At 43.2% G+C, this 12,169-nt stretch overlaps 1 protein-coding gene across 2 annotated transcripts in view; it reads left to right on the top strand.

Moving 5' to 3' along the window:
* Positions 1 to 1,882: 1,882 nt before the first annotated feature.
* Positions 1,883 to 12,169, top strand: part of LOC124045508 (tyrosine-protein kinase HCK-like) — an 18,319-nt gene continuing 8,032 nt past the window's right edge. The window contains exons 1-8 of one of the 2 annotated variants that reach the window (XM_046364843.1): positions 1,883 to 2,138; positions 5,700 to 5,830; positions 6,694 to 6,733; positions 7,298 to 7,394; positions 7,595 to 7,690; positions 10,968 to 11,071; positions 11,162 to 11,311; positions 11,994 to 12,146. In XM_046364843.1, the coding sequence (XP_046220799.1) occupies positions 5,711 to 5,830; positions 6,694 to 6,733; positions 7,298 to 7,394; positions 7,595 to 7,690; positions 10,968 to 11,071; positions 11,162 to 11,311; positions 11,994 to 12,146 (760 nt within the window). In that variant the 5' untranslated portion in view covers positions 1,883 to 2,138; positions 5,700 to 5,710. Of the gene's footprint in view, positions 2,176 to 5,699; positions 5,831 to 6,693; positions 6,734 to 7,297; positions 7,395 to 7,594; positions 7,691 to 10,967; positions 11,072 to 11,161; positions 11,312 to 11,993; positions 12,147 to 12,169 lie in introns of both variants that reach the window. The other variant, XM_046364842.1, reaches the window with a different exon arrangement.

The raw sequence follows: 12,169 nt of genomic DNA, 5'->3' as shown, positions 1-12,169 counted from the left end.
TTGTATTCAGCATTTCACTGTAAGGTCTACAACCTGTTGTATTCAGCATTTCACTGTAAGGTCTACAACCTGTTGTATTCAGCATTTCACTGTAAGGTCTACAACCTGTTGTATTCAGCATTTCACTGTAAGGTCTTCAACCTGTTGTATTCAGCATTTCACGGTAAGGTCTGCAACCTGTTGTATTTGGCCGCATGTGACAAATAACATTTGATTTGATGTGAGTGAAAGATAGAAGAGATATAAGTGAAGGGAGAACAGTCAGTAGTGTAGGTCTTTGAGATAAAAGTGAAGTGAGAACAGTCAGTAGTGTAGGTCTTTGAGATAAAAGTGAAGGGAGAATAGATAGTAGTGTAGGTCTTTGAGATAAAAGTGAAGTGAGAACAGTCAGTAGTGTAGGTCTTTGAGATAAAAGTGAAGTGAGAACAGTCAGTAGTGTAGGTCTTTGTCAGGTTAGAAAGGGATATCGTTTAAACATTGACCAGACTTACTCAAGCAGTCCAGGCCCTTCAGCAATCCCAACATTTAGTTAAGGTTAAGTTGTGTTTCGTCAGCTAAAAGCTGTATTAAGCTGTTTTATTGTATAAAGTATAAAGAACAGCAAAGAGATGGTGTGTGATCAGGGAGTGGAAGAGATGGTGTGTGATCATTAAAGGGGATCAGGTAGTGGAAGAGATGGTGTGTGATCAGGTAGTGGAAGAGATGGTGTGTGATCAGGTAGTGGAAGAGATGGTGTGTGATCAGGTAGTGGAAGAGATGGTGTGTGATCAGAAGAGATCAGGTAGTGGAAGAGATGGTGTGTGATCAGGTAGTGGAAGAGATGGTGTGTGATCAGGTAGTGGAAGAGATGGTATGTGATCAGGTAGTGGAAGAGATGGTGTGTGATCAGGTAGTGGAAGAGATGGTGTGTGATCAGGTAGTGGAAGAGATGGTGTGTGATCAGGTAGTGGAAGAGATGGTGTGTGATCAGGTAGTGGAAGAGATGGTGTGTGATCAGGGAGTGGAAGAGATGGTGTGTGATCAGGTAGTGGAAGAGATGGTGTGTGATCAGGTAGTGGAAGAGATGGTGTGTGATCAGGGAGTGGAAGAGATGGTGTGTGATCAGGTAGTGGAAGAGATGGTGTGTGATCAGGTAGTGGAAGAGATGGTGTGTGATCAGGTAGTGGAAGCAGATCTGATAGCATTGAGACTGCAGGAAGTGTTGATGGAGATGATCAGATGAGTATGAGCATTCACTCGTACATTTCTGAGGCCAGAGCCCCATCTAAGACCCTCCTTTTCCCTCTCTTTATCAAGCTGTGGATCAGAGGACATTGGTATTTAATCCTGACATTTGATTAAGGATTAGTTCAAGAGCCGGAGGATTTTTTTTTTTTTCATATCCTGACCTAGCCGGATGGGCCCACACCACTCTGCTCCATCCATGCCCTCAATGACTGTGGGATGTTGTCTGTGAGACTACAGTTAAGCATGCTGTTAGGGCTAAAGGCTAATAAAACACTGTCCGCATATAATTCGGGATCTCATTTCAGCATATATAACCCTTTTTTTGTTTGTTTACAAAGATTACGGTTATTGAGAATTGATACAGCAGTTTATGTCCACTTTCTTACAGCGTGTACCAAAACAAGCTGCAGTAATGTATGGGTTACTTTAATAATCAAGACAACTTTTACAATTCAAAGCACATAAATAGTTTCATAGACAGAGATAAGCTATAGTCTACAGTATATTTTAAATTGAATTTATTTTCAAGAAAGATAGCGTGTATTTGTATTTTTAACTGTGCATATTCAGACCTTCTCTAGGCTTACTTACTCCGCTACTTTCCGGAAGAGTAACACAAAAAAGAAAAAACTGCCCTCAAAGATATCCGTGTCTTCATTGATGTGACAGTGACAGTGCCAAGAGTCAGAGAGGAAGTTCCTCATCTACAGTTAGATGCGAGCCGACGCACTAACTTCCTCGTATACAACTAAAACGGGACTTTCTATCGGAATTGTTATCACGAGTCGGGATGGAGGAGCGGACATAAAATTAAATACAAATAAGTGCTTTCTAAAGAATACAAGTAATTCAAGGTTAGAAGACCATTTGGCCATATAGCGGCCAAGGATTATACAGCTGGTAGGAACGAGGTGATTCCATCTCGTTTTTTTCTTCTAGACCACGAAGGTGAATATGTATAACCTACTCACTGATATTTTCATAGACAATATGCATTTCTTAAATAAGACGACGAACAGATGGATGTTTTCTTAAACGGTTCCCATCTGGGTCATTCAGTGGTATTATGAAAATTGCGCATTAAAGGGATTTATGACCGTGTTATTATGTAGACTATATTACGGTGTTTGCTATTGGTTTATGTATGTAATTCCTACACTGATGATAGTTGAGAAACTACAGAATTATGATGTTCACATAAATGGTGGTAAAGGTGAAATGTATTTTAACGGTTTCTTAATTTTTTAAAAATTAATATATATATATATATAAGTCTTTACTGTCTGTCCATTTTAGCTCAGAAATGTTGAGACGTAGTTTATTTCTTTTCCATTTTGCTGAGCCCTCTGTCTTTCGCTTCTTTTTGCCTAGGCTAATGTAAAGATGAACCAAAAGTTATTTCTTATCCTACGGACTCAACACCGAATACGATATTCAAATTGTATATTCACAGATGCAACACCTATCCATGGCTTGGCAATTTATTTATTGAGGGAAAACTCAATCTTAGGAAAAAATGGGTTTGAAAAGGGTTATTCGGCTCTCCCCCATAGGAGAACCCTTTTTGGTTCCAGGTAGAACTCTTTTTGTTTCCATGTAGAACCCTTTGTGTAAAGGGTTCTACATGGAACTCAAAAAAGTTTCTACCTGGAAACAAAACGGTTTTACTTGGAACCAAAACGGGTTCCTCAAAGGGTTCTCCTATGGGAACAGCGGAAGAACCCCTTTAGGATATTTTATTCTAAGAGTGTAGTAATGGTGCATTTTTTTAAACTAAGTAAACACCATAATAATTGATTAACCTACTATTTTGTATCAATGCTAATCTTGCATGGATATCTGATGAGTCAATCTACTCTATATTTAAGACCCAATTTGCTTTATAGCACATTATGATTGCATCAACTTGTGCTGGAAAGCCTCACATTTCCTCACATTTATGCTGACAATAGTTCCTATAGTTCTATCAGCGTTTCATCAGGTCAAGTGTGTCTCTAGTTTCTACTTCAGGAAACAGGAAGTCAATACTTCATGTTGGAGAAGCCTATCAGAGAACTTCATGCCATACTGCCACTCTCCTAATTGCAGAGACAAATCGTCCCAATGCAAAGTGTCCTGTGTGTATGGTGCTTGGGGACATGGCATTGCAGTGTGTGTGCGTGCGAGGTGAGCAGGGGAGGTTTAGCAGTGCAGTTTTTCCTTTTCACATGGTGTCCAATCCCAGTTTCAAACGCCCGCCGCCTGCCCTGCGTCAGATGCCATGATAGCAGTTAGGGCCAGAGGCACACATGATGCAGGGCTTCCACAGCTCACTAGATTTACATCCGTGGGCAATATGGGGTGTTGGAGACAGACAGGCAAACAGACAGACACTCCCAGAGACCTGAGGAGGATGGTTGGAGGTGCTATTAGGGGCTGATTTGTTCAAGAGACTGCAGGAGAGATGGATGGAGAGGACAAGGATAAGCTTGTACGGTCTGGGCTTCACCTCCAGTTAACTTCCTATGTACAGGAAGTGCATGCCATGTATGTCATGGCTGTATTAGATTAATGGAGGACGAATTGATCGATATGAGTTTGAGGAGGTATGTAAACGGATGAGAATCCTTGGACTACTGGGCGGGCTGACACTCAAGAAGAATTGTCTTCTCCTGAGATTCAGGGGTGTGGCTTCCTATAGGCTACCTGTAATTTGGGAACATTGGCATAAGGATAATCTGAACCTTTTCCATTCACAATAACCATACACATTCTGTGTTTAATTTTAATTTTATTTTTTTATTTTTTTGTGGTGGTGGTGTTTGAGTGTACTATGTAAGTGAAACATTTTTGAGAATAGGAAATCAGTTTTCATTTTGTCTCCAGCATCTTCACAAATCAGTTTTTGGGGATTTGCATTATCTGCCTATGAACTGTGGAAATGAAAACTGTGTAAAGCATAAACAGGTTTGCTAGAAGTTAAACTTGAACTTATCCTCCCTGTAAAAGCTAACAGATCAAGCGAAGAGGAACACCATTTAAATGGAAAAGGGAAGTGAATATTTACACCATTATTTTTGATCAAGTGGTTGTATGCCGATAGATACAGCCATGTGTATTTGACTAGTTAAGTTGACGAAGAACACGTGCTCATTTACAGCCAACACCCTGAGGAATAGTTACCAAGGGAGAGGAGAGGCGTATGAATTAGCCAATTGGTAGCTTTGCGTAACTGTTTAAAGAGAAACATTCTCCATGACTATGTCATGAGATATATATGGCTGTCATCCAGCAGCAATCCTCCACATCCTAAAAGACTGAGTGCAGTAAAATGTGTTCAGAGCCCATATTCACAAAGTGTCTCAGAGTACTGATCTAGGGTCAGTTTTCCCTTTTATATCCCTTTTATATCATAATGAATATGATTATATGGACACGGGGAGACATGATCCGAGATCAGCTCTCTACGAGAAAATAACCTCTATGACGACTTCAGTCACATTTTCTTCTGTTAGGTTACAGTAATAGCTCTCAGATCTTTTCTCTCTTGCTCTCTCTCTCTCTCTCTCTCTGATAAACATCACTTCCTTCTCTCATCAGTTTTAGAAGTAGAATTTAGAAAGTGTTCTATGAACGTTTGTGTTAGTAGTTTGCCTTAGTCAGAGTGAAGTAATTCATGCCAGATCTATCCTATAAGGTGTCAACAACATACACTCACTCATCCATGCTAATATCACAGTGTTGTTTCCATCCCTCTCCTTGCCCAAACCTGGGATCGAACCAGCAACCCTCTAAACACATAACTGCCTCCCACTTAGCATCGCTACCTATCGCTCCACGAAAGCCTCAAGCTACTTCAAGGTCTTAGAGTGATTGACATCACGGATTGAAACGCTACTAGCGCCCACCACTAACTATAGTAGCTAGCCTTTTCTCACCGGTTACACTGTGGTGAAGGTTTATTCCCACTGTAACTTAAAGGTCTCTCTAGCTCTCAATCTCTCTGCCTCTCTCTCCTACTCTTACTCTTTGAATACTCCAGTTCCTCTGTTTATGTTAACACAGATGAACCAGAAAATGACAGTCCTGTATCTCTCACACAGACAAAGCTCTGTTCAATCAGAATAATTCCCCCTCTCTCTAATGTCCCTTTTTAAAATATTTTACACAGACCATATTGACTCCACCCACAGACCATATTGACTCCACCCACAGACCATATTGACTCCCCCTACAATGCTACTAAGTTACTGTTTTATTTGAAAAACAAAGAGTTCTTCATGCCACCTCTGCTGTCCCAAAGGCGTGGCTGGGTGTTGCTAGTTTGGTGTCGCTCTGGTGATTCGGAAGACTTCTAGAATTGTTTTGTTTCCAAAAAGCTGTGTAACATGTAGACTTGTGTGGGAAAACAGTTGCTCTTAGGATGTAAACAGTAGCTTACAGTAAATGACATTGTATTCTGACTGATATTTTCTGAAATAACAAATTGTTAGGTTCTTCCACCATGGGCTGCGTGGGGTCCAAGGAGCAGCAGGATCCCAGCAGCAAAGGAGTGAATGATGACACTCTGAGCCGGACTCAGCCAGCCCACTATGTCAAAGACCCCACCACTGGGACCAAGGCTGTAAGTGAAAACCTGGGCGTGATGATGGTGATGATGATGATGATGATGTTGATGATGGTGATATGGTGGTGATGATGGTGATGATGATGGTGGTGATGGTGACGATGACGATGACGATAAGGATGGTGATGAGAAATCGATGAAAGATCAGTAGGGGACATGGTCATTGAAAAGGGAAATTCTAATGAGTTATATTTATCATTGTCACTGAGACAACATAGTGAAAAGTAACGTGTTAGCCTCCCTACAATATGACTATGCACAGAGTATTGATATGTGAGGTGCATTACCCATATAACTCATGTTCTTACTAGTAAGTGACTGATCTGTAAGTCGGTTTCCTTGAGTGTCTAGGGTGGTCAACACTTCCTGTGTGTTTACAGTAAAGCGACTGTAAGCGCTGAAATTCTGAATGAGGAAGGGGAAGTAACATCCAGTGAATGCAGAAATTCATTTTGTGATCATTGTTTGAACAAGACATTGAATTTGCATGTACATTTTAGTCATTTGCAGAGTCCCTCTGATCCAGAGCGACTTACTGGTTAATGTGTCCATAGCTAGGTGAGGACAACCACATATCACAGGTCATAGTAAGGAAATGTTTTCCTCAATAAAGCAACTCAGCAAAGTCAGTGCGTGTGAGAAAAGACAAGTGTGAGTGTTTGTGCAACAAAGGCAAGGATGTTGTTTTAAAATATTATTAAAATATTTTCAGGGGACGGTGTCTCTCCTCTCTTTCTGTTTTCTGTCCGTTCTATCTCACTTTTACTTCATCAGTCATTTTCTTCTCCGTTTTGTTCACTTTCTCCCAACTACATTTCCTATGGTTCTCCTCGACTTCAATCTCTTTCTGTCTTTCACAGAATAGAACCATCTCCACTGGCCCTACAGTCCCCTCTGATGGTGAGTACGACACAGCAACGTTACAGTTGCTCACTTGAATTTGTGATGTAGGAACTATCCCAGTGCTCAGCTTATCACACCGTATGTCCAGCAGTGACACGACATACTGTCAGTGTAAACCGGCAAACTGTTTGTTGTCATGTAGTTCTAGACTTATGGCTGAGGCCACATATGAAAGAGAAAGAGGGGGAGAGCGTGTAGTTTGAGATAGCCCCCACTCAGAGTTTCACCACACGAGACAGCAGATGATCTCTCCACTGCTATACCAGTAAAGCAGCCAGACAGGAAGTGACCTATTGTTGTTTTTAAACATGTAAGAATTGCACTTGATGGCACCCACAAACACAAAGTCTCTCTTTGTCATATGTGTGCATGCATTTAATTTATTTGTATTTTTACACACACACACACACACACACACACACACACACACACACACACACACACACACACACACACACACACACACACACACACACACACACACACACACACACACACACACACACACACACACACACACACACACACACACGCTTACATTCTCTGCCCCTACCCCTCCAGGTCCTGAGAGCATTGCTATCGCACTGTATGACTATGAGGGTATAAATGATGGAGACCTGGGCTTCAAGAAGGGAGACAAACTTAAAATCTTACAGGAGTGAGTGTCTCTGACAATTATACATAAACAGGAAGCATTCATACCCCATACAGAGCACTGTATACAATACATATAATACATATTCCCCCACCTCTCACAATCTGTCTGTCTGTCTGTCTATCTGTCTGTCTGTCTGTCTGTCTGTCTGTCTGTCTGTCTGTCTGTCTGTCTGTCTCTCTCTCGTCTCTCTCTTTCTGTAGGTCTGGAGAATGGTGGAGAGCCCAGTCAATCAGCACAGGCCAGGAAGGATTCATCCCCAGTAACTATGTAGCCATAGATAGCCTTGAAACCGAAGAGTAAGTATGTTCAAATCAAGCAAATTAAATCAAACTTCACAATGTGCCGAATACAGCAGGTATTAGACCTTACAGTGAAATGCTTACTTACGAACAAGCCCTTAACCAACAATGCAGTTTAAAAAAAAAATATGGATGAGAAAAAGATATAAAAGTAATTAAAGAGCAGCAGTAAAATAACAATAGCGAGACTATTTACAGAGTCAATGTGCAGTGGCACCGGTTAGTTGAGTTGATATGTACATGTAGGTAGAGTTATTAAAGTGACTATGCAGATGATGATAACAGAAGAGAGTAGTAGCGGTGTAAAAGAGGAGTGGGGGAGGGGTCACGTAAATAGTCTGGGTAGCCATTTGACAAGGTGTTCAGGAGTCTTATGGCTTGGGGGTAGAAGCTGTTTAGAAGCCTCTTGGATCTAGACGGCGCTCCCGTACTGCTTGCCGTGCGGTAGCAGAGAGAACAGTCTATTGCTAGGGTGGCTGGAGTCTTTGACAATTTTTAAGGCCTTCCTCTGACACCGCCTGGTATAGAGGTCCTGGAAGGCAGGAAGCTTGGCCCAAGTGATGTACTGGGCCGGTCGCACTACCCTCTGTAGCGCCTTGCGGTCAGGGCCGAGCAGTTGCCATACCAGGCAGTGATGCAACCAGTCAGGATGCTCTCGATGGTGCAGCTGTAGAACCTTTTGAGGATCTGAGGACCCATGCCAAAACCTATTCTCCTGAGGGGGAATAGGTTCTGTCGTGCCCCTTTCACAACTGCCTTGGTATGCTTGGACCATGTAGTTTGTTGGTGATGTGGACACCAAGGAACTTGAAGCTCTCAACCTGCTCCACTGCAGCCCCATCGATGAGAATGGGGACGTGCTTGGTCCTTTTTTTCCTGTAGTCCACAATCATCTCCTTTGTCTTGATCACGTTGAGGGAGAGGTTGTTGTCCTGGCACCAGTTGAGGGAGAGGTTGTTGTCCTAGCACCACACAACCAGGTCTCTGACCTCCTCCTATAGGCTGTCTCATCTGCAAACTTAATGATGGTGTTGGAGTAGTGCCTGGCCGTGCAGTCATGAGTGAACAGGAAGTTCAGGGGGGGACTGAGCACACACCCCTGAGGTTCAGTGTGGCGGATGTGTTGTTACCTACCCTTACCAACTGGGGGCAGCACGTCAGGAAGTCCAGGATCCAGTTGCACAGGGAGGTGTTTAGTCCCAGGGTCCTTAGCTTAGTGATGAGCTTTGAGGGCACTATGGTGTTGAACTCTGAGCTGTAGTCAATGAATAACATTCTCACATAGGTGTTCCTTTTGTCCAGGTGGGAAAGGGCATGCAATAGAGTGCAATAGAGATTTCATCATCTGTGGATGTGTTGGGGCGGTTTGTGGGATAATGGTGTTGATGTGAGCCATGACCAGCCTTTCGAAGCATTTCATGGCTACAGATGTGAGCGCTACGGGTCGGTAGTCATTTAGGCACGTTACCTTAGTGTTCATGGGCACAGGCAATATGGTGGTCTGCTTAAAAAAATGTTGGTATTACAGACTCAGACAGGGAGAGGTTGAAAATGTCAGTGCAAGACACTTGCCAGTTGGTCAGCGAATGCTCACAGTACACATCCTGATTATACGTCTGGCCCTGCGGCCTTGTGAATGTTGACCTGTTTAAAGGTCTTATTCACATCGGCTGCGGATAGCTTGATCATGCAGTCTTCCAGAATAGCTGGTGCTCTCATGCATGGTTCAGTGTTATTTGCCTCGAAGCGAGCATAGAAGTAGTTTAGCTCATCTGGTAGGCTTGTGTCACTGGGCAGCTCTCGGCGGTGCTTCCCTTTGTAGTCTGTAAGGGTTTGCAAGCCCTGCCACATCCAACGAGTGTCAGAGTATTACGATATGATCTTAGTCCTGTATTGACGCTTTGCCTGTTTGATGGTTTGTCCGAGGGCATAGCGGGATTTCTTATAAGCTTCCGGGTTCGAGTGCCGCTCCTTTAGTGTGGATGTTTCCTGTTATCCATGGCTTCTGGTTGGGGTATGTACGTATGGTCACTGTGGAGATGACGTCAACAATGCACTTATTGATGAAACCAATGACTAATGTGGTGTACTCCTCAATGCCATCAGAGGAATCCTGGAACATATTCCTGTGCTAGCAAAACAGTCCTGTAGCTTAGCATCTGGTTCATCTGACTACTTTTCGTATTGAGCAGGTGCTTCCTGCTTTAATTTTTGCTTGTACGCAGGAATTGGGAGGATAGAATTATCGTCAGATTTGCCAAATGGAGGGCGAGGGAGCTTTGTAAGCATCTCTGTGTGAGGAGCAAAGGTGGTCTAGAGTTTTTTTTCCCCTCTGGTTTCACATTTAACATGCTGATAGAAATTTGGTAAAACAGATTTAAGTTTTCCTGCATTAAAGTCCATGGCTACTAGGAGCGCCGCCTCTCGGTGAGCGTTTTCTTGTTTGTTTTTGGCAGAATACAGCTCATTCAATGCTGTCTTAGTGCCAGCCTCTGACTGCCACGTAAAAGAGCTAAAAATACATATGAAAACTCTCTAGGTAGATGGTGTGGTCTACAGCTTATCATGAGATACTCTACCTCAGGCGAATAATAGCTCAAGATTTCCTTAGATATCATGCACCAGCTGTTATTTACAAAAAGACAGAGTCCGCCGCCCTTTGTCTTTCCAGACGCCTCTGTTCTATCCTGCCGGTATAGCGTGTAATCAGCCAGCTCTATGTTGATATGGTCGTTGTTCAGCCACGACTCCGCGAAGCATAAGATGTTACAGTTTTTAATGTCCAGTTGGTAGTTTAATCAAACGTGTAGGTCATCTATGTTATTGTCTGAAGATTGCACGTTTGCTAGCAGAATGGAAGGAAGTGGGGGTTTATTTGATCGCCTACTAATTCTCAGAAGGCAGCCCACCCTCTGGACCCTTTTTCTCCACCTCCTCTTCACACAAATCACAGGGATCTGGGCCTGTTCCTGAGAAAGCAGTATATCGTTCGGGTCTGCCTCGTCAGACTCGTTAAAGGAAACAATGGATTCTGCTAGTCCGTGGAGAGTTATCAAAGGTCCTGATGTCCAGAAGTTATTTTCAGTCATAAGAGAGCGGCAACATTATGTACAAAATAAGTCGAAAAAAATAAGTTACAAACAACGCAAATAAACAAACAATAAAAACACAATCGGTAGGGGGCACATAAAATGTTCTCCAGTGTACTGTGTGAGTAGTTTGTGAGTAGTGCTGCTCAAAGGAACCAGTCTGATATGACTTTCCCCTCCTTCAGGTGGTTCTTTAAAGGAGTGAGCAGGAAAGATGCAGAGAGGCAGCTGCTGGCATCAGGAAACAAAATGGGATCGTTTATGATCCGTGACAGTGAGACCACCAAGGGTGAGCAAGTTCAAAAGCTCTTATACATGTACATTATTATACAAGCGCCCTTTTAGACTTTAGCAAGCCGTGTCTCCTTCCTGCTAATAGGCAGTTACTCCCTATCCGTGAGGGACAGTGATTCCCAATCAGGAGACACAGTCAAGCATTACAAGATCCGTACGCTGGACAACGGTGGCTTCTACATCTCCCCACGCATCACCTTCACCACTCTGCAGGAACTGGTCAGCCACTATAAAAGTGAGTGTCACGGCCTACCACAACACACTAGAGAAGGGCTATTTCAATCTTATTAACCTAAGACAGTGTTTCCCAATCCTGGTCCTGGGGACCCCAAGGTGTGCACATTTTAGTTTTTGCCCTAGCACTACACAGCTGATTGAAAATAATCAACAAATCATCAAGCTTTGATTATTTGAATCGGGCGTGTAAGTCGCTCTGGATAAGAGCGTCTGCTAAATGACTTAAATGTAAATGTAAATGTGTAATGCTATGGCAAACGTCCAAAAGGTTCACCCTTGAGGTCCCCAGGACCCAGATGAATAAACACTGCCCTACGAGGTCCAGAGTACTGCTGGTTTTCTGCTCTACATGAATCATTACTTGCGCCTGGTGTCCCAGGTCTAAATCAGTCTCCGATTAGAGGCAGAAGAGTGAAACCTGCTCTGAGGTCCAGACTTGAATTCGAAGGCACTAGTGTCAACTGCTACTAAAGTTGATGTTGGAGATAACAGCCCCCTCTGCTGGCTACCTGTTCTGAATATGGACACATTGTGTATTTGGCCTCCAGCAGTACTGACTTCCTATGGGTTTATTCATGTGTGTTATGTACAGTTCAATAATACTGAATGTATTTCATGTCCTGTATGATTCAGAGCTTTGTGTGTGGATGTCATACTGGATGTGTTTGTTATTACAACAGAGCTGGGAGATGGTCTGTGCCAGGCCTTGACCAGCCCCTGTCTCAGTCCCAAGCCCCAGAAGCCCTGGGAGAAGGATGCCTGGGAGATTCCTCGGGAGTCCCTCAAACTGGACAGGAGGCTCGGGGCTGGCCAGTTCGGAGAAGTCTGGATGGGTGAGCTCCATGTCATTTAAAGC

The sequence above is a fragment of the Oncorhynchus gorbuscha genome, linkage group LG10 (assembly GCF_021184085.1).
Source record: "Oncorhynchus gorbuscha isolate QuinsamMale2020 ecotype Even-year linkage group LG10, OgorEven_v1.0, whole genome shotgun sequence".
Lineage (NCBI taxonomy): Eukaryota > Metazoa > Chordata > Actinopteri > Salmoniformes > Salmonidae > Oncorhynchus > Oncorhynchus gorbuscha.
The sequence above is the reverse complement of the archived record's forward strand: the minus strand, read 5'-3'. Positions and strand labels throughout refer to the sequence as shown.